This window comes from Nicotiana tabacum, chromosome 24 (assembly GCF_000715075.1).
Source record: "Nicotiana tabacum cultivar K326 chromosome 24, ASM71507v2, whole genome shotgun sequence".
Taxonomy (NCBI): Eukaryota; Viridiplantae; Streptophyta; class Magnoliopsida; order Solanales; family Solanaceae; genus Nicotiana; species Nicotiana tabacum.
The window spans coordinates 57,745,781-57,769,090 of record NC_134103.1 but is presented as its reverse complement, the minus strand read 5'-3'; the positions used below and the strand labels follow the sequence as shown (position 1 = coordinate 57,769,090).

Genomic DNA, 23,310 nt, shown 5'->3' with positions numbered 1-23,310 from the left:
GTGTTTAATTGGCACAGATGTGATTTAGTTGGAGTGTCTGATAGGAACAACTCTATGTTTAGGTGCTTAATTGACACAAATGAAGTTAGTGGGAGTGCCCGACAAGGAACAACACTATATGTTTAGGTGTGCAAGCAACAAAAGGGACAAGTTTGACGGCCTACCTATGTATTTGGCCTTCTTTAATTATACATGTCATGTGCTTCTTCAATCACACACAAAATTTGGATTCCAGAATCCCTCTCCCACATTTCTCTGATTCTTCCATTCTATCTTTCTCCGCTCTAAAACTCAACCTGACTAATTTAGTCTAACTGTTTCTTTTTAATTTCTCCACCTGCTTTATTTGGTAAGTTAATGACAAGCTAGCGCAGAGTTTGACGATTTTATGGCTAACACAACTCAAATACTTGGTGGGTTTGGAATCACCAGAACTCAAACGCCCACTTCGTGAGTACTTCATATTTATAAAAGCTACTCTCTCTCTTTTGCATTTTCGCTTTTCCAGATTCAAACAATATACACTTTGATTGATATTTTAAAATATATTAATTTTTCATCGTAGTAACATAAGAAGAATTGCAACTTATAATACTTATTATATTATTTTTCACTATCCAAAGTTTAATTTTAAAATATGCATGAATTAATCTAATCCAATATAGCTTTAAAAACAGAAAAAATATCCGCATAAACTGGAAGAGGTAGTAATGATTTTGAACTGTTGATTCATTCTTTGGTACACATACAAGGGAAAAAAACCTAGATGGGCCTGGGGTAGAGAGGAATGTGATCACAGTCGTCAGTTCTTCAATTCATCGTTGCCCTTCGAAAATATCCTAATTAAGACTCCTACTTGTCATTTGGCGTGGGGAGAGATCTATATTAACTCTCGTACTCTTTTTCCTGTTTACATCATCCAGTCAAAATCAATGCTTTGGTATTGGGTAGTTTCTCCGATCCTAGAAATACTTTTTTTTTTCAAAAAAAAATATTTTTTTTTTTCAAAGTTCATGTGTTTGGCCAAGCTTTTGGAAGAAAAAAAAAATACTTTTGAGGAGAAACAAAATTAGTTTTGGAGAATCATAAAAAAAGTAGTTTCTTTCCAAAAGTTTTTTTGAAAAGTACTTTTGAGAAAAATACACTTAGAAGTAGTTTTTATAAGTTTGGCCAAACACTAATTGCTGCTTAAAATTGCTTTTCAAATTAATTACTCAAACACAAACTGCTTCTCACCCAAAGTACTTTTGAGAAAAAAACTTTTAAGAAAAAAATACTTTTCAAAATAAGTTGACTTTTGCAGCTTGGCCAAACAGGTTATAAGACAACTTTTAAACGCTATGAGGCAAGGATGAAGTTTCATGTACCTACGCGTAGATAAGTGTGTCATTCTTTTTTAATTTGTGTTAATTTATATGACGTATATTCCTTTTTATTCTGTCCTAACCTAATAAGTTATATTCAGAAATAATTTAATTTTAAAATTATCTTTTTTATCTATAGTAACATATTATTAGATTATGAATTTTAAAAGTTTTTTATTTTTATTTCTTAAGTCTCGTGCTCAGTTATATAATATCACACAAATGAAAGGGATGGAGTATCACCTGTCGTGCCTTACGTCTTGAGCTTCAACGCTTTGGGCAAGCATTGATTGCTTGTGTGTACAATCCAGAACATTTTAATCTTGATTTATGGGATAGTGTTTGATTAAATATATAAATTTGTAGAGCAAAAAAATTGAAATTTATAGTTTAGAACAAGTTATATATATTTGTTCGATTATAAATTATTTTTCTACAGTAAAATGAGAATTTTGATGTTAAACTTTTTCTAAATATATAATCTGTAGCGCCTTACGTCTTGAGCTTCAACGCTTTGGGCAAGCATTGATTGCTTGCGTGTACAATCCATAACATTTTAATCTTGATTTATGGGATAGTGTTTGATTAGATATATAAATTTGTAGAGCAAAAAAATTGAAATTTATAGTTTAGAACAAGTCAAATATATTTGTTCGTTTATAAATTATTTTTCTACAGTAAAATGAGAATTTTGATATTAAACTTTTTTCTAAATATAATAAGGTATATTTTTTATTTGGACAGACTAAAATGGAATTAACCTCACGTAAACAAAAGAGTAATTCTTACTTATGGGTTGAGATCCCTTTGTTTTGGGGTGAGCTTCATGGGTTATATTTGGGTTACTTCATGAGTCAGAATGGGCTATAGAAAATAATGGGTTAACTTTGGTTCAGCCCAAATTGACCCATGAGCTAAGATGTTGTAGCCCAACCCATTAATCTCTAGGCTGATTGGACGGGTTAGATGGGTTTGGGCTCAAATTGTCACCCCTATGTGTGACTATGACTTATATAGTAAACAAATAATGTGATTGGGTGTGTTTGGTATAAGGAAACATTTTCCGAAAAATATTTTTTAATTTTCAAATGTTTGGTTGGCTTAAATATTTTGAAAAATATTTTTCTCATGAACTCATTTCCTCCAATTGGAGGAAAATGTTTTCCCTATCAAGAGAAGGGAAAACATTTTCTAAAATTCTTTTTCAACTTTCCCCACCCTATTTCCCATCCCCACCAACCCCAACCAACCTACCCCACCTACCCATTTGTTGTCATATATTACTGTTACTAGATGTTTACATATATTTTTTGTATTCTATACAATTTAATATATTTTTAATTTTTCACAGTGTTGTCAAAGACTTATTTAAGGTGCGTTTAAGCCCCTAAGCTTAGAAAAACTCAAGAAAGGCGCTTCGCCTCGCTTAAACTGCGCATCGGTGTAAAGCAAGGCATTAGGACATACGCCTCATTGCCCATGAGTTTTATCGTCAATAATTGCAGTAAATAACAAATATAATCGTAAAACAAGTCTATTAGCTGTAAAGGAAAATATTATGAATGAATTTGGTACTTTGTTCTTGAATTATATATATATATATATATATATATATATATATATATATATATATATATATATATATATATATATATATATTTTATTTTTTTTATTTTTGGTACCAAAGCCCGCACTTTAAGTGCGCTTAAAGCCCCAATAGACCTAAAACAATTTTTAAAGCTTTTTGTCTTTGACAATACTTTTTCACGTGTAATCAACTTCTAAATGTTACTATTCTTTCTCAAATTATTATGAGTAAAAGTTAAAAAAATTCATCGGGCTCATGACTCAGGGCTCAGGCCATGATTATATTATATTTACGGAAACAGGCCAAAACTGTCCCTAAACTATTTGCCAAAGGTTAAATATACCCTTCATTCACCTATCGGTCCAAAATAGCCCCCAACGTTACTTTTGAGGCTCATTTATGCCCTTATGACAACTTGAATTTAAATTTATTTATTTAAATTCCTCATGTCATATATTCTATTACTCGTCTAATTCAATTAAATAAATAGAAAAGGGCCAAAACTGTCATTGGACTATTGGCCAAGGGCTAAATATACTCCCCGCCCACCTATCGGTTCAAAAAGGCTCCCCAAAATTGCCTGGTTTTCTAACTTACCCGACCCAAATACTAACCCACCTGGAAAGCAATAAAATCTCTCCGGAAAAGTTATTTTAATGACCATTCTTGTTCTACTTCCTCCCTCTTGTTTATTCTTTTTAATATTTTTTAATATTAAGAACTAATTTTTTTTAGTGAACATCTAGGTGGTCAAATTAGTCCGAGATTGATAGGGTAATATTGGTCGGTGACTGGCCACTAGTTATTGGATATCTGATTCTTCAGAGGAAATAAGAAATCAAATTATGCATATTCATTACTCCTAGTGGTCAATTTTAATTTCTTGTGAAAATCTCAATAAGAGGCCAATATTTTTATTAGAATGCTAGCTTTCACTACCTTGTTTTATTTTTAATTAGAAGATCTATGAAAGAATCATGATATTTAACATGCTTTTGTTTATGATATTTAGTTGCTTCTGTTTATAATATATGGTAATTCTACGATTTTTCTATATGTATATAGATCTATCTATATATGTACAAGGTATTATTTCATTGTTGTTAAAGGAATACAAATGAAATGAAGAAAAAAAGTTAGTTTCTTTCTTTGTGATTCTTATAAATTGACAAAAAGTTTCTAAGATAGATCTTTTAAGGTGAAAAACGAGTTTATGGTGGGTTTGGCCATTTTTTCAATTGGGTGAAACTGCTGGGTTATTTTTGGACCGATAAGTCGACAGAGGGTATATTTAGCCCTTGACCAGTAGTTTAGGGGTAATTTTGGCTCTTTTCTATTTACTTAACTAGTCTAATCCAGTTAAGTAAATAGAAAAGAACCAAAACTACCCCTAAACTATTGGTCATTAAGACAGAAATTTACCGGAGTATTTTTGGGGGACCAAGGATATATTTAGCCCTCGGGGAACAGTTTTGGCCCTTTTCCTTTATATTTAAAACGTCTCACCTTGTGTCTTCCCCTTCTATACATCTGTCAAATTTTGATTTGCTGCATATGAATAACCAATGAAATAGGTACTTCACGCGAGCAGTGCCTATTTTAAGGAGGAGATTTTCTCCATCTATAGGCATACAAAGGGTTGAGTGTTCATTCTTTGCTGGAACTATCAACAGCATAACGTGTTCCACTACTTTTAAAGGTGCAGATGAGCTTTCGCTCAGTCAATCTCAACTTTCAAGGTAATGTATTTCATCTCCTTACTCAGAAGCATTTCAATTAATGAAGTTTGCGATAGCTGTTTATTTCCTAAAAATTCTCGTATCATGTGTTTTGTTGGGCTAACTATGCCCAAAGATACCGTATAATATTGCTTGTTTTGGGTCAATCCATATGGTTTCCCAAAGAGTCTCAAACAACTAAGGGTTCGTTTGGTTGGAAAGAAGTTATAACAAGATTAATTATCCCGGGATTAGTATCCCTGGATTAGTTATTACACCTTTCCATGGGAATAAAAAAAATACTACAATCCCGGGATAACTAATCCCGGGATTAATTATACCACAATTTTATCCCAACCAAACATGGGATAAACTTTTCTTAAATTTAATTCCGGGATTAATTATCCATTATTCCTCCTACCAAACGAGCCCTAAGAGTATCACTACACTTTTATTTTGCACGCCCAACTATGACGTACCCATCACCATGATTCTTAGGCTTATCCGGAGATTCAATGTGTGTCACCCACATTTGTGGCTACCTAAGTTATTCGGACTCGAGTACGGGTATCCGACAAGGGTACGGATCCAAAGATCGGATCTTTCATGATCTAAATTTTAGGATTCAAGGATATGGATCTAGGTACGGGTACGTGTGCGGGGATTCGGGAAAAAATAAATTAAAAATCTAGAAATATAGCTATAAATTGTATGAAGAAAAAAATTTAAATTTTTTTGGCTTTGGTCACAGAAAGTCGAGATGAAGCATAGAGAGAATGACTTCTTTGTCCGTTTTCTTGGTCTTTTGGAGGGAAAGTAGGTAGAGAAAAGATAGGAAGGATGTATTTTGCTGTCAAGAAAGGTCACTCTATACCCCACTTTTTAGACAATAAAGCTCACAGCCCCACTTTTTTGACAAGAAAGTTCACTCTGTACCCCACTTTTTTGACAAGAAAGCCACTTTTCATGGGATAGTACAATAAAAAATATAAAGAGATTTGTACCACTTCCTTTATTTACGGAAATTTTCCTTAAAATTTTGGTCAACACACCCGATCTCGTCTGACCGGATCCGACACAGATCCCACACCCTTACCCATGTCAGTGTCGTGTCGACACGGGTACGGTGCCCAAATTGCCGAGTCCGAGTAACTTAGTTGGCTACCATGTTTGTGCATCTCCAAGCTATGGATAACCGTAGTAAACCGGCTCGTAGACGGGCAAAGGCACTAAGCCGATCCCCACGCTATCATCTACATACTTGTTTGTCTAAACCATTGGTTCTGATATCACTTATTGGGCTAAGCCAGGCTGCCAACCCAAAGATACTTTTATGGTGTGATATTGTTTGATTTGGCCAAACTGTTTTCCCCTAAAGGCCTCACAGAAGAGTATCACTACACCTTATCAACTTCTTAATGTGGATATCTGATTTTGATACTCCCTTGCACAAATTAGATATCAAATCAGGTTAGTCTGTGATTGGGATTTATTGTGTTTCTACTTTGCATCAGAAGGTCAGCCTATTTTCCACGGCTAGGTGAATGAAGTAGACTTTTGCACATTACATTGTATCTTAACATATTGAGGAACCCCTAAAATTTAGATATAAAAAGTAAGGTTGAAATTACAGCCAGAGAAATTTATTGAAAAGAGCAGCTACAAGTAAAATATTGCAAAGCTGAAATAGGGTTAGAAGTAGTTTTCTGACAGTAAGGATGTGAGCTAGGCTAATCTATGCCAATTTCTGCAAATTGAGCAAGATAAAAGGCCAGATGAAATTCCAACAGCCAAAACCTATGGTCTATTGTACTATGTGAAGTAGATGATTTCTTTTTGGTGGAGTGCTTATCCCTGCTCGGAGCTCTTATATTCTTCAGTTTCATTTTTTCTAGTGAATTTATCTTCTTTGGATCCTAAGAAGCCTATAAAGGGAGTTATGGAATTGTAGTATTATCTTAGCTCCAGTTGAGTTCTTTTTTGTCCATTTTCGTTAAAATTCTGCCCATTGGAGTATTTCTTTGCCATATCTTATTAATAAAATTCTGATTTTGGGAGAGCAGGCTCAAAGTTATTCTAGATTGTTGTCACAGAACATCTTACCTTACTATTTATCCCATGTACAGACTAGTTAACACTGGCTGCAAACTAGTAGGATGTGGCTCTGCAGTACCAAGTCTGAATGTTTCCAATGATGATCTTGCAAAAATTGTTGACACTAATGATGAATGGATATCTGTAAGGACAGGGATTCGTAACCGTAGAGTTCTTTCAGGTGAATCTTCCTTTGTTCTTGATGCATACTACCTATACAGGTTATCGTGTTCTGCTCTTTGACAAGAAAATGTAATAGTAACATGATTTGTTAATACATCAGCCAATTGTTTAGTAATATTTGTTTCATTCCTCTACTCTGTCCATTATAAAGATCTTTCATATTTCAATTTACTGCATACATTTAAGTTTTCTTCTAGTTAAAATTATGCTGACCTGTTAGCAAATGTTCTCTGTAACTCTGATGTTTATGGGAAATATCAGAACACATTTCCTTACGGCCACAATCTGATATATGCTTTTGCAGGCAAAGAGAATTTAACAGGTCTGGCTATAGAGGCTTCAAGGAAAGCTCTAGAGATGGCAGAGGTTAATCCTAAAGATGTTGACCTAATTTTAATGTGTTCTTCAACTGGAGATGACTGTTTTGGCGGTGCTACCCTGGTATGACTTGGTAAAGTAGCAATTTTTTCTATATCATGGAGCAACAGAATTCACTAGTTTGTACAGTAGATTAGCTATACTGAAATGGTTTTGCTAATTTTGAGTAAAGCGTTGGGAAAGAATCTGCATTTGTGCTCACTTTTATACATAGGGATAGTATGAAGTAACCAGAATAAAAACATGAAATGCATGTGCCGTGGAGCTTCCGAGCTCAGAGGTCGTTTCTTCTTTTCTCTCACTTCTTGTTTCTCTATTTTGACCTACAGAACACAACGCACATCCAGCAATTCATTCACAGTATATTGTTTAATTCTCGTGGTGCATTTTCTAAGATTGGAGCTGATATCCCGCTTGAAACAATTAAGTGCAGCTCCTTGCAGAGATAAGATAAAAACTTGTGCAAAGTAATCATTAACCCGGTGAATAAGAACTAGCAAAGATTTTAACTTTTTACCAGATGTTAAGAACATGTTTCTTTTTTCATTTCTTGGTCTTGATATGAAAATTGAGCATCAAACGTGTTTCCCTCATAGTCATATAAACAATAGCAATGAAGAGTTGAGAATTCGATATAAGGTTGCTCTTCTTGGGGACTGATTGAACTTCTTTGGCCACGTGTGATCTTGCTATCTGAAAACTAGATTCTCACAAATTGCAATTTTGAAGTGAAATGCTTGGCTCATTTAATTGGTGAATGTTGCAAAACTGCATGGTTTGCTGGTTAGACTGACTGGAAAGTGTTTCGTTGATGTTTAAATCATTATAGCTTCTCCATCCTGAAAGTTTGACTAGGGATACATTTACCTACTCAAGTTTTATTTCCTTTCTTGTCTTTATCTATTCTCTAGTTCTGTCATGGATTTTGAACTCATAGCTTTAACCATGCTTGCTTCAGAATTTATGGGTAACACTTCATCAGTTTCTGATACTTCTCTGTTGTTAGATCCAAAAAGCACTCGGCTGCAAAAGCAATCCATTGGCTTTTGATATTACAGCTGCTTGTAGCGGGTTCTTGCTGGGTTTGTTTTCTGCTTCTTGCTACATCAAAGGTACAACCTTGTAAATTTTGCCATCTATGAAGTTCTATGAACTGTATAATCATTCCTTTCTGGATATACCTATGTATTAAAAGTTGAATACGTAGCTAATGCTGCTGTTTTATTTGTTCCTGGATATGCTCTGCTAATATTAGATTTCTGTTCCTATTGCAGCTGGTGGTTTTAAGAATGTTCTTGTAATTGGGGCTGACGCTGTTTCTCGCTTTGTTGATTGGACGGATAGAGGTTCATGTATTCTCTTTGGCGATGCTGCTGGTGCTGTGCTTATGCAGGTATTGATAAAGGAGTGTTTTTGAACCAGTTGCTGAATAGAAAACAGGGGGGCATACTTATTCTAGGTTTTCTTTCAGGACTATCTTAAAAATTTGTCATTGTCAAAAAAAGTCTTTGTGACCTCGTGTCTTGTTCTGTTGTTGTCAATAAAAATTCTTCTCTAGCAATTAGTTTAATGCAGGATTCTATATTTTCCTATATCCATTTCTCCAAATTCACATTAACATTTTTCTTAGGCCTGTGATATTGGAGAAGATGGTTTGTTTGGTTTTGACTTGCATAGTGACGGTGATGGCAAAAGGTACGTATAGTCGTGTTAGGATAAATTACTGTGCTTTCATCTTTAGATCGACACTAACTAGTGGTTTCCACCGTCAGGCACTTGATTGCTCCTTTTATAGAGAATGAAGGATCAAGTACAAGTCATTTTCCACCCAAAGGTTCCTCGTATTCCTGCCTCAAGATGAATGGCATAGAGATCTTTAAGTTTGCTGTCCGTGTTGTGCCACAATCAATTGAAGCAGCTTTAGAAAGGGCAGGTTTCACTGGATCTAATTTTGATTGGTTGCTCCTCCATCAGGTATGATTTTGAGATAGAAATTTAAGTCAATCATCCCAAAAATGGATCCTGTTTTCTATACAACTCTCAAATGTTGGCTTTTGGCAACAAGGCACATGTCCCATTTCAAACAGGTTTATTCGCTTTGTCAATCATTACTAGAGTGCTCTTCTCCCCTATATATTTATCATTCGAGGCACACATGATAAAAGTCCTCGTAATGCCTCATATTCATGGATGAAAGAGACCAAATTCTTTTCACACATGCATTGCCATCGAAAATGCAAGAAAAAGTATGTTGTTTTATTATTATTCCAACTTTTTTCCTTTCATACTACAATGCTCTTCGGCCCTTCATTCTGGCGGGTTTCTGACTGTAATAAGAAAAAGAAATATAGCAGAATAGTCGCTGGAATTTGCAGTGATTGCTAGCACTGTGGATAAAAATTGCAAAAGAGAATAGATCAGGAAGGAAGGGAACAACCAAAAAGAAAAAAGAAGAACAAAAGTTAAAAAGGGGAGAAAGGTGAAGCTACGGTTGTATCACTTAAGTATTTTTATTGGAGAAGAAGAAAAAAAGAAATAGTAGAAGGAAAAGAGAAAAGAGGAGGAAGACATAAAAGACTAAGCAGCTTGCTGGCAAAAGTGCAAACTTTCACGTTTTTGCAGTAAAAGCACAGTAATTTTGTCTTTGCAGTAAAAGCACAGTAATTTTGTGAATTAGATTGCTATTTACTCTTCACTGATCTTATAATGGTGCACAATACCTTATAAGCTAGGCCAATCTTGTTTGACTGATATATGATACTAAACTTAATTTCAAGATAATAGGGTTAAGTCTTCCAAGTAAAAGAGTCCAACTATAGAAGCATTTCTTATTATTTAATGACAGAAATACAGCTAAAGATAATTCAGTAACGTTGTTAGTGCTCCTTTCATGCATTAAATTTTACACGAGTATGAAGTCGAGAGAAGCTGCTTATAGGGTATGGCTATGTGCAGGCAAACCAAAGGATTATCGATGCTGTAGCAACACGGTTAGAGGTGCCATCGGAACGTGTCATCTCCAATTTGGCAAATTATGGAAATACCAGTGCTGCATCCATTCCCTTGGCATTGGATGAAGCTGTTCGGAGCGGGAAGGTGCAGGCGGGACACGTCATTGCTGCTGCTGGATTTGGGGCTGGCCTTACATGGGGTTCTGCAATACTCAGATGGAGGTGAATATAACCGGTGCTGGCCTCATATCATTCAGATGGTGGTAAAAACCTCTCAATTTATCAACACGGAGGAGACCTAAATGGTACTAGTTCACCTGAATTCCCTCTTTCTTGATTTTTTTAATTAAAAATGTAAATTATATTTAAAAAATTGAAATATAAATATATTCTGAAAGGTGACTTTGCTTGACAAAAGGAAGAATTGTGTAATGGTCAACTGGATTCCTCTAATAAAAGAGTACACCTTTGAGCCTCAAAAGCACCTCATGCTGCAATTTTTTAAATGTTTACTATTCGTGTATTAGGTTTTAATATGTAACATGTCTTGCTTTTTAAGTTTGGTAAACTGGTATTATAAAATGGGAAATGGGAAGTGAACAAACACCCAATTTTAGGGCCACTGTATCAGCTGTACCTTAAGTTCAAATGTTTTTTTCTTTTTTGCAATTTTATCCATTTTGGACAAAACTTCAAACATACGCGGCTGAAGTAGCACAATTCGTGTCTGAAGCTACAAACTTTGTCTGAAGTTAGGGATTTAAGACGAACACGTCTTGAGTGTATACAAAAAATTAGTTGCATTTCAGAGGCATACGTCTTGAATGCATTTTATTGCACTTAAGATGTTTGCGTGCATGCAAAAAATTGCTTGCTCTTCAGACCAATTTTTGCACTTAAGACGTGTGCGTATGAAGTATAACTAACTTTTTGGATGCACTTAAGAAGTTTTCGTCTGAAATTCAGATTGCCCAGAAATAGAAACTTGTTCTTCGAATTTCAACAATCCAACATACAATTCAACGTTCAACTTTACTCCAAATGAGCTCGAATTTGAAACATAAGTTCCAAATATCATAAAGAACAAACCCTAATTATCTATTTGCCAAAACAATAATAAATTTAACAAACCCATTTTGCAACTAAGAAGAAGTAGAAGAAATCCTAAGTAGTAACCAAAAAAGGAGCGTTGTAGCTGCTCACTGCAGTAAAACACCATAAACTATCTTAAAATCTGCTCACAAGCACCATGTAAAGTTGATGTCACCCTCTATTTTCACAGCAACTAAGGAGGAGGAGGAGGAAGAAGAGGAGAGGAGGAAAATAGAGAAGAAGTTATTTGTACTTGCGTACCAGTTAATCTTTTTTTAAAAAGTGGGTACAAGTTAAACAAGGGTGCCTGTAATTTTTACAAGGGAAAAGAGTCATATTTACCATCTATATTCGTAAATAGTTTACGTTTGAGCTCCGTTATATTATTCGAACAAAAATACCCTTATTATTAGTAAACTTATCACATATGCCCTTTACCCTAACAGATGTCCCTACTGACTTTTTAAAATGACATATGGACGCCATGTGTGTATTTATTTCCCCATCTTTTATTAGAATAGATAACCAAATCCACTAAATTAAGGGGGGGAAAAAAATTATAAGTGGGCAATATTCAAGAAAATTTTCCAGATACCTAGCAATAGTATGCATTTTACATAACAGGCAGCTAAATAAATATATTTTTAGAAGGAAGCTATAAATATTGACTAAGAATCACGTTTTTTAAAAACAAAAATCCAAAGCATTCAATTCCTAGAAATAGGTCCAAAACAATTTACAGTTTTTTCCCCGATTCTTCTCTTCTAGCTCACTCACTTCCTAAATTAGCGCCGACAATATAACGAAGAGAGATCACGAAGAAGTAAAATTTCCCCAAATTTGTAATTAACTATGCTTTTATGTGTCTTATTTGTTGCAGATTAACTCTACCTCCCAAGTTTTCCCCAACAATATCTATATGTACATTATTGTCACGACTCCAATCTCTCATAGTAGGATGTCGTGATGACACATAGTCTCTAAGATTATGTAAGCCTAACATACATGAAGAAATAGTAGAAATAACAATAGAACTTCAATTTTAAACCATCTAGCTACCATAATAGAACTCCACAATACCGCTGACAATAACTCCTAAAATCTGGTAAGATTGAGTCATAAGCTCTACACGAATATACCGAAAAATCCCTAATACATCACTGTCTAAATCAAGAGTAAGCAGTAGAAAAACAAGGATAGAGGGTGACTCCGAGGCCTGCGGACGCCAAGCAGGTATATCTTGAAGTCTCCGAGATGTATAGCCAAATCACTAATGCCTACATGATATGAGGTACCTGAATCTGCACAAAAAGAAGTGCAAAAGCATAGTATAAGTACACCACAATGGTACCTAGTAAGTATTAAGCCTAACCTCGGTGAGTAGTGACGAGGCCAGGTCAAGAGACCTACTAGGATAAGAATAAGAAGCTGAACAAGTATAACACAGTCTAAGAATGGAAACGAGGAAAAAAAGGCAATAAAAAAATACAACAAGATAGACTACAATTGAATTTAAAGCAATAAATGCAACAAGGAAGAAACTCATAATAAGAACATCAAGAAAACAATGCGGACAAATACAAGTGAAGTAAATGAGAGATAACAACAAGAATAACAGCTAAGGTACCGCCTCGTAATCTCATTTCACAATCACAATCAAAATCACAATCTTTCCTTATACCGCCGCGTGAGCCTTACATTTAGATAGTTTTGAAAATAGTTTTCCCGAAATAGATAGACGCAATTTAGCCCACCTTATGTCGCCGCGTGACTTCAAGTAATTCTCTTACTAGCAACACGTACATAAATCTCACATTATGCCATCACATGCACATTAACCCCTATCCTTATACCGCCGCATGTACATTAATCCCTATCCTTATACCGCCGCATGCACATCAATATCACAACATAATCACAACTCGCACTACAAGTGCCTATATGTCACACCTAGCCAAAAGAATCAACAATACTAATGTTTCCACAACAAATAGCCCATGACTCAACCACAATGTGTACAAGAGTCTCAACAATAGCAAACTGAAAGTGAATAGCTTAACTAGAATGTTATTTCAACAATTAACAACTTTGTCTCAATGTGATCACGACCTTTACAACTTCAACACCAATAACTCAACAAGAAGATATTCTATGAAAACAACAATTTCAAGTAAACAATTCAACAATCAAAGAAGTAACAGACAATAAGGAAGACAATAACTTCAACTAAAGCATATAAGAACAAATAACAAGTAAAAGGTGGAACAAGTGTTAACAATATCAATTAAGGCATGTGAGGGTAGATTAATACATGTAAGGGTAGGCTAACAATGAAAAATATAACTTACTTGTTAAGTTTAGAATTTTAATAATATTCAATAATCTAAAGAAGAATTGACTAATGACATCTTATTGTGTGCAGATTCAAAGAGCAACGACATTGATGAAAGGAAAGAAGATCATATGGGAAATCAGAGGAACTCAACGGCTATATATTTTGAATTGCATCAAATGGAAAGAGAATCAATCAATCAAAGAACAAAGAAGCAAAGTCAATTAATCAAACTTGCTAAAGATCCTCAAGCGCGCAAGAAAGGAAAGAGAGCTAATCACGGCTATAGAACAAATCAAGAACAATCTGCGGAAGTTCTAATCAAGGATAAATGGAGGAACCAATTCGTTAAGATTAAGGATGAATCTGGTTACCCTTTCAAGCTAGATTCATGAGGCTACCCTTGGGTCTCACTCTTAGATATATATGCCTCACAAGGAAAGGCCTCCAATAATTGCTGCTATGCGATCCCAGAAGACAAGGAATCAGAAGACTCATCAAGCTATAAAGGAAAAAGTAGAAGGGAATCGAAGGATACGCAACTTCACATCTGTTTCTACACCTTTCTAGTTCTTAGTACAAACACCGTCTTCTTGAGTCTACAAGTGTCGTAAAAGATAGGAAGAGTTAGAAAACAAAACAAGAGTTGTGTCAACACTAGAAAGAAACATTGTTGCTGTATCTTTGGTGGCGAACGTACTAAAACCATCACTCTTATAAATGCTTACTGAAGATCTAAGAGAATCCTTGTGACCCAAGGGAACTGGACATAGGTACCACACTGGTACTGAACCAGTATAAAAACTGCTACTCCTCCTTTACTTTTCTGTTTGCTCAGTTTATTTCTGCTACGATTAATTCCTGTGTAAAGTCTAGTCGACTAATTTTCTACACGAAGTTTTACAAATCGGCTACAATTCACCCCCTGTACTTTCAATAATATGACAATTCAATTAAAGGCATGAAAAGAGTCCAAATAACCTAAACCGGTCAAATATCACATATAGCCCATGTACTCACTTGTCACCTTACGTACACGACTTTCACATATCACAAATAGCACAATCAACCCAAATCCTAAGGGGTAGTTCCCCCGCATAAAGTTAGGCAAGATACTTACCTCAAACAAGCTAACTTAATCCACTAGCAAGCCTTTTCTGCGAATATCCAACTCCGAACGACTCGAATCTAGCCAAAATAACTTTATACCATAAATACAAACTATAGAAAACTATTCCGGATAATAAAGTTGTAATGTTTAAAGAAAATCAAAAAGTCAACTCAAAAAGTCAACACCAGGCTCGCGTCTCGAAAACCGACCAAACTTACAAAATAGAACACTCATTCAATAACGAGTCCAACCATATTAAAATTATTCAATTCCGAACTCAAATCGACCTTCAAATTGTCAAATTATAGCTTAGGAAATTTTCACAAAATTTCCCAATCTTTCCAACTCAAAACACCAATTAAATGATAAAAATAATGATAAATTCATGTATAATAGTCAAATCCGAGTCAAAATCACTTACCCCGATCAATTCCTTGAAAATCTCTTTCAAAATCGCCCAAAATCGAAGTTTTTAACTCAAAAGATGAAAAATGGAACAAAACCTTCGATCTGCCCCTTTTCTACCCAGTGATTTCGCATCTGCGGACCAACAGCCGCTTCTGTGGCTCCGCACATGCGGAAAATCCATCGCAGGTGCGACTTTTCATTAAGCCTAGGACTTTCCTCTTCTGCGGGAAAAAAATGCTTTTGCAGTTCCACTTTTGCAGACCATGGCTCGCTTCTGCGAGCCCGCTTCTGCAGAAGCTTGACTGCACCTACGGTCCTTCACAACCAACTCAAAGTCCGTTTCTAAGGAAGGACTGTCGCTTCTGCGGGTGCGGACCTGTGCTCAGGTGTCCACATCTGTGACCTTCCCCCTGTCCAGCCTCTTCCGCTTCTGCAATAACCAAGCTGCATCTGCGGCCAATCCCACCACAAGTGCGATGACACCAGAACTTCAACAGTTCATCAGCAATCACCTAAGTCTAAAATGAACCCGATTTCAATCCGAATCACACCCGTGGTCCCCGGTACCCCATCCGAACATACCATAAAGTTCCAAAACACATAACGAACCTACTCGAGGCCTAACATCATATCAAAAAATATCGAATCTATGAATTGCAACCCGATTCAAACCTATTGAATCCATGAACATTCAACTTCCTAAACTACCATTGATCCATACCAAACCAACTCCGATTGATCTCAAATTTTGCACACAAGTCATAAATGACACAACATACCTATTCCAACTCCCAGAATCGGAATCTGACCTCGATATCAATAAAGTCAACTCTCGATCAAACTTCTCAATCTTCCAAACCTTCAACTTCTAACTTTTGCCAATTCAAACCAAAATGACCTAAGGACATCCAAATCAATATTCGGACATACACCTAAGTCCAAAATCACCATACCAAGCTATCAGAACTATCAAAACTCTATTCCAAAGTCTTTTACACAAAAGTTAATATTTACCTATAAAACAGTACAGTTGAATTTATAATGTGATTTATAGACAAGGAATCGATTTGATATCAAAATGATAAATAAATGAAATAAAATGCAATACTTATCATTGAAATCGAGATAAGATAGCAAACAGCTTGGTTCCGAGAGCAAGTCTTCCGAAGACAACAATAAGAATATTGATAGACAGAAAATAAAGTATTATTGAGCTTAGAATAATGTGTAGCATAAGTTTGTCAGAATTTTCGTGTCTTACAATGGCTTTTGAAGTCATTATTTATAGCTACACCTAGGGAACAAGATCCTAGGATCAAGCCCCTCTTAAATGACAATTATGGGGGTTATTGATGAATATATAACGACAGACTATGAATGCCAAAATTCTCTGTAACAGATTGTGTATTTAATACTGAAGAATATTATTCATGGCATGTCATCGGGTGGCAAATATTTGTTTGTCCTCGTTAACAACGTTCCCTTCGGGGTTTACCCCGTGCCAACCGAAGAGCTGTCCTCGGTCTTGGTTTTCACTTGCTTCGTCTTCCGTCTGCCTCCAGTTCCACGTGTTATTCTATTATTCGAGTATTTAATATGAACCAATTTTACCCTATACAGATAGTCCCCCTGCTTTCCAAAGCACATCTTTGTGTCATCGGAAAGTTGGTGAAGATTCCTTTCTTGGCGGGAAATTTTTTGATCCCTTCTGAAAAGTTTCTGTCGCTTGATTAGATGCACGCCTCTCCGCATTTAATACGCCAAACATGTGTCACTCCATGATTTAGCAATATTTTCGCCGGTTCTCAAGGTAATCATGGCCACGATTTTAGCCGCATATTTCTTTACTTATATGCCTCATTCTTCTTCTTTTACACTTCGCAGTTCTACAAACTCTCTTAACTTCTTTGCATTTAACTCTTTCTTGCTTTCACTCCTCTTTTAATCTTCTTATTCAAAGAACTCTTATTTCCTTCTGCTGATCACGACTTCTTCTTCTTCCAAGAAATCAAGTTCTCTTAAAAACAAAGAAAACACCGTTGATGCTGACCTCTCTACGGTGAGCACCATCATTCCCAGAAGACTCAATACAGCCAAGGACTTTGAATAGAAGTTTCCTTCTACAAGTTCTCTTACATGGGTTGTTGGCATATACCCTTCTTCCATCCGTCCTTCCAGCATTCCTGTTGTGAAGAAGGATTGTGATTGCCATTATCTAAATATCATCGCTCCCGAATTGGTGGAGGGAGTAACCTTCCCTAAGAAAGGCTTCATGTACGTTTATACGTACCCATTTACTTTGGGTACTTTTCTTTGAGCAGGGGAATTAACCACGTAATTTTGGAGCTGTGCCATAAATACTAGATTTATTTGGCACAGGTGGGCCCTTCAGTGTGGCAACGGTAGCCTGTCTACGGCGGCTGTGCCAGGAGACGAAGGAAGAGCTCCTTAGCTCGCATGATGAATCTCTACTCTCCCAGGATTTTCCGTGGGAGAGTAATAAATTTTAGCAAACGTGGCTACCATACTTTGCTCACCAGCATGGATGACGCCAACGACCATGGAGGGATGGAGCGGTTTGTTGTTGTTTCTACCAAGGATATCATCCCGGCCACAACTCCATCTTTCAATGAGTCCTGGACTCGTACACATAAGTTCAAAGTTTGTATTTTCTCTGAAAAAAGGTTGTTTCATGTTGTTACCGATCCTTCTCTTTTCATTATTTCAGCAACTCGGTGGACACTACCAAGGGTTGAAGGCTTGGACCAGTGGGTTTAGAATATTCTGGACATTACCACGCCTGAGACCTGTCGATGGAAAAATTTGGCTCCAAAATACGGGTGAAAGGCCAAAAATCATGGTAAGTTGGCTCGTGAAACTGATCTTGTCTTCATCTCATTTTTTTGTATAAGAAAATTGGTTAACTTCTTTTTTCGATGAATTTAGGTCTTCCACAGGGCTCTGTTACCATCCACGAGGAGGATGTTTTGGCTGATCTCGCAGAGGCTGCGAGGTTGCTGAAGGAGGCCTTCACCCAAACAGACGCCATCGGATCCGCTTCTGGTACACGTGCTTCCTCTAGGAGTCCCCGGCCGAAGAGCAAGCAACCAAAAAGGCGGCGCTCTTCCTCGGCCGAGGGAAAAAATAAAAAGGTGAAGAAAGCATTGTCCGAGCCAGCCGCAGTCACTGTGGTGATTGATGATGATGGGGAAGCTAGTGATGAAGGGGCTTCCCTACAAAGGAGACAACGACCTTCATCAGCTCAACATAATGCTCAATTTGAAGAGCTTATAACCCCAACCAAGGACGATGCCCAAGCACTATGGGGAGAGCATGACTTTGTGGAGAATGCCAATTCTCCCTTTCCAATCCCAGTTGCTGCTCTCTGTACTATGAGGCTGAGTATCGAGCCTCTTCTGTCTTCGGTTGGTGCGTAACCTACAGCCAGCATTGCCTTTGTCATAGCTGCTTCTCAACCCACAACACAATCAGCTTCATCTCCTTCCATGCCGGTCATACCTTCATCACCAGCAACTACTACGTCACCCCTACCGGCCACAGACACCCGAGAGGAGGATATCCCTCTTCCCCAATCCCCAGACCATGGGAATTTAGGGCACAACTATTCACCCTTTTGCAGATCCCCAGAGGAGGAGGAGTGTCTCCCTCTCGGTCTCTACCGAGTGCCATTTGATGTCCTAGCTGGTGGAACTCGCCAATTACTCAGATAAAGACAGAAGAAAATACACTCTCTTTCGGGGGAGTGCATGATAAATAATGCCATGCGCAACGCAACAACGATATGGTACTCGTTCTTTTTACTGTCTGTTTTCTCTTGATTTGATATGGCATGATTTCTAACTTGGATTTTTTCTTCGCAAACTAACTTCCTTGCTTCCGAGGGTCTTCAAAAGTTGATCCTTGATAAAGAAAAGCTTACGTCCGAGCGAGATCAACTGTTGGCCGAGAGGGACTAAGTTGCTACTCGCCTCCCGGTACTGGAAGTATAAGCTGCTGAATCCGGTGAGTTGGAGGCTCGGTTGCAGCAGAGCGAGCAGGAAGTAATGGCCCAAAGCCAAGAAGCCTCCCAGTTAAATGTACAGTTTCAAGAAGCCAAGGCTAAATGTTCTGAAGTCCAAAATGTTGTACTTGTTATTGACGAGCACGAGGTTGCCTCCACTGAGAGATTGAATAACTTGGAGGCAGCGTTGAACTCCAAAGCTGAAGAGGCTGCTACTGCTGAGGAGAAGCGTGCCCAGATGGAGGATAAGTATAAGAGGGTCATGAAACACAATAAGGTCAATATAACAATTATCTGTGACCTTGATCTCAGTCTTAGGTCTACGAGATCCGAGCGGGATGGCCTTTCGACCGAGGTTGTTCTGCTTACAGCAAAACTCCAGCGCTGAGCGGATTCCCTCACTATTGACAAAATACATTCTATGTATAGCATGAGAAGAAAAACCTTGGAAGAGGCCAAAGTGTGCGTCATTGATTTTGATGCCAAAATCACCAAGTCCCAAGATCTGGAGTCAACCACTCGTAGGCGCCTCCCAGCTCGGCCCGATGTAACTAACTCTGCTGGTTTCGGTTCCGGTTCCGAGTTCTAGGGAATTGGGGAGGAACTTGAAGAGGATAATGATGAAGGCCAAGAGCCCGAGCCGACGACAGATCCGTATACTTCTCCTGGGGGCAGAAATGCTTCTCTTCCCCCGAGTTCTAAGGTGCAGTAGTTTAGTTTTTTGCTTTCTTTTACCTTTGTTGTTTTATTTTCATACTTTTGTACTTGTGCTACTTGGCACGTTTAATATATAAAAGTGTTTTTTGTTTAAGCATTACGCAAAGTTTACTTTTTTGCATCGTATTGTGCAAGGCTTCGGGTGCATTTTTCCGCGACAACATTTGGGTTCCAGGCATAAACTATTCCGCAACCAACCCTTTACTGTGATGATTTCATAAGATAGGGCTCTCTTATGTTTACGGTGCTCTTGAAGAGGACGTCTCCTTTTCATTTCGGCACTAGCATTTGAAGTACTTGATTAACTTTCAAATGATAAAATTAATTCATTGTTTGGACAAGTAACAAGATAAAAATAAAAGGACTTTTTTCTATTTCTTCTATCTTTAAAAGTACATAAGCATTCGTTTCGCTGAAAATGAAATTGCCATTACTTGTGGATACTTTGTACAACTTGTTTCTACGGGGCTGGCTGCATAGTTCCCCGTCCCGATGAGACATTTTTGTTCCCGAATTTCGTAGTCCCGGTTTCTGTGGAAATCAGGTTGCCGTATTCTCATAGCATTCCCCCCAGTGTTCAAATGTGAAGAATGTGAATCGGAACACTAGAAGTCTTGCTCCTTTGAGGATTCCACTAGGTAATGGTTGGATAATCTTTGGTCCAATAGCAAGCTTCATTTCCCGTTAGGAACTTTGCTAACGAGCCAAAGATTATTCAACCACCCCTAAGTGGCTTGTAGGGAAGGAGCACTTGTGAATGGTCGAATAGCCTTTGGTCCGATAGCAAGCTTTGTTTCCTGTTAGGAACTTTGCTATCGAGCCAAAGACTATCTAACCATCCCGTAGTGGTTTGTTATTTCTATGCCTTGTCATTTAAAGGTTTTATTTTTGTTGATGACTTTTCCTTCGTAGTATGCTTTCTGTTGATTCCTAGTTAACAACCTTTCCAGAAAAATCCAATTAGGACAAAAACTGGATGAAGGAAAAATGAGTGCAACACATATTTTCAATATAAACGGTGCTCATTAGCAATAATACCTTTTTAGGTGTGCCACATTCCAGTTGCTCTTCAATTGTACTCCGTCTTAGTTTTCCAGTTCATATGATCCTTTCTCGGTGACAGCTGAAACCCGGTAGGGGCCTTCCCACGTCGGACCCAGCTTCCCTGCGTTGAGCTCTCAGGTGTTTTGAGTCACTTTTCTTAAAACCAAGTCTCCCACTTTGAAACAACGGATATTGGCTCTTCAATTATAGTATATTTCCATTCTTTGTTTCTGGGCCACCATCCTTATATGGGCCAAGTCCCTACATTCGTCAAGCAACTCCAATTTGACTAGCAAAGCTTCGTTGTTTGTTTCTTCATCTGCCCGGAAGTATCTCATGGTAGGTTCTCCCACTTCCACCGGGATCAGGGCTTCTACTCCGTATACGAGAGAGAAAGGTGTCTCTCATGTGCTTGACTTAGTCATTGTCCAGTATGCCCATAGCACTCCCAATAACTCTTTGGGCCACTTGCCTTTGGCTGCTTCCAATCTCTTTTTGAGGTTTTGAATAATCACCTTGTTCGTTGACTTCGCTTGGCCATTTGCGCTCGGATGGTATGGTGAAGATGTGATTCTTTTGATTTTCAAGTCTTCAAAGAATTTTGTGACCTTTGCATCTATGAACTATGGTCCGTTGTCGCAGTCTATCTCCTTAGGTATTCCGAACCTACAAATTATGTTTTCCTACAGGAAATCAACCACTTCGCGCTCGCCGATTTTCTGGTAAGGACCTGCTTCAACCCACTCAGAGAAATAATCAGTTAAAATCAAATGAAACCTTACCTTACCAGGAGCCGGCGGCAGCAGACCGACTATGTCCATCCCCTATTTCATGAATGGCCATGGCAATAATTCTGAGTGCAATAGCTTTGCCGGTTAGTGTACTAACGGCACATGGCGTTGACATTTGTCGCATTTCTGAACGAACGCCTTAGCGTCTTGTTCCATCAGGGGCCAATAGTATCTTGCCCTAACTAAATTTAACAATAACGATTCCACATTTGAGTGATTTCCATAGATTCCTTCGTGAAATTCTCTCATGACATAATTTGCCTCGGAGGCTCCTAAGCATCGGGCCAACGGGCTTTGGAATGACTTTCTATATAACTGTCCTCCCCAAAAACTGTAGCGAGCTGCTTTGGTGCAAAGTACCTGGGATGCCTTCGAGTCTTCAGGCAGTTTGCCTTGCTCAAGGTAGTCGATGATTTCATTTCTCTAGTTCCAGACCAAGTTCGTCGCATAACCGTCCACTTCCTATACCGAGTGCATGAGCTGCACGACCGTACCCGAATCTGTTCCCTTCATTTTTATAGACGAGCCAGATTGTCCAGTGCGTCTACTTCCGCATTTTCTTCTCTTGGGATGTGAGTGATTGACCATTCCCTGAATCGTGCGAGCAGAGTTTGAACTTTCACCACATATTGCTGCATACATTCCTCTTTGTTGTCAAAGATTCCGTATACCTGATTTACCACTAGTTGGGAATCACATTTGATTTCAATGACCTCAGAGTCTAGTCCCCGGGCCAGTTCAAGTCCTGCAATCCAAGCCTCATACTAGGTTTCATTGTTAGTCAAGGAACAATTTTTATGGCCTGCCTCAGGGTTTCTCCTGAGGGCTTCATTAATACTACCCCGAACTCGGACCCTTTCACGTTAGAAGCTCCATCCGCGAACAAGGTACAAACTCCTGATGTCATTTCTGACACCACCACCGCTTCTTTGGTGGCCAAAGGCAGCAACCCGAAACTGAAATCTGCCACAAAGTTGGACAAAACTTGTGATTTGATCGAAGTCATGGGTTTATACTCGATGTCAAATTCACTCATTTCGACTGCCCACTTAGCCAGTCGACTTGACAATTCAGGTTTGTGAAGGATATTCCGCAGGGGAAAAGTTATCACCATGGCTATCGGGTTGCATTGAAAATAAGGCCTAAGCTTTCGAGCGGCGACTGCGAGAGCTAAGGCCAATTTTTCAAGGTGCGGGTAACGAGTTTCCGCTCCCGTTAAAATTTTTCTAACGTAATAGATAGGAGATTGCGTACCTTAGTATTCCCGCACTAGAACGGCACTTGCCGCTACCTCCGAGACCGCTTAGTAAATTACCAATTGTTCACCTTCCTCCAATTTTGATAGTAACAGAGGGATTGACTAATACATTTTCTGGTCTTTTAGAGCCTGTTGGCATTTAGGAGTCCATTCGAAGTTGTTCTTCTTCTTTAGAAGTGAGAAGAAGTGATGGAATTTTTCGAAGACCGAGAAATAAACCTGCTTAGATCGGCCAGTCTTCCAATTAACCTTTGTACTTC

General features: G+C 37.9%; 1 protein-coding gene across 1 annotated transcript; it reads left to right on the top strand.

Moving 5' to 3' along the window:
• Positions 1-369: 369 nt before the first annotated feature.
• LOC107828291 (3-oxoacyl-[acyl-carrier-protein] synthase 3 A, chloroplastic-like) lies at positions 370-10,557 on the top strand. Its single transcript, NM_001326199.1, has 9 exons — positions 370-450; positions 4,527-4,691; positions 6,797-6,945; positions 7,252-7,388; positions 8,332-8,437; positions 8,600-8,718; positions 8,956-9,020; positions 9,098-9,299; positions 10,281-10,557. The coding sequence occupies exons 1-9, from the start codon at positions 389-391 to the stop codon at positions 10,500-10,502; spliced, it is 1,227 nt and encodes a 408-aa protein (NP_001313128.1). The 5' UTR covers positions 370-388; the 3' UTR covers positions 10,503-10,557.
• The last annotated feature ends 12,753 nt before the right edge of the window (positions 10,558-23,310 follow it).

What these genes read in the sequence shown, in the direction of transcription:
- LOC107828291 (NM_001326199.1), top strand. Translation starts at nt 389, where the DNA reads ATGGCTAACACAACTCAAATACTTGGTGGGTTTGGAATCACCAGAACT. An exon ending in AGTCAATCTCAACTTTCAAG is followed by an intron (nt 4,692 to 6,796) that starts GTAATGTATTTC and finishes TCCCATGTACAG; the next exon opens with ACTAGTTAACACTGGCTGCA. An exon ending in CTGGTGCTGTGCTTATGCAG is followed by an intron (nt 8,719 to 8,955) that starts GTATTGATAAAG and finishes CATTTTTCTTAG; the next exon opens with GCCTGTGATATTGGAGAAGA.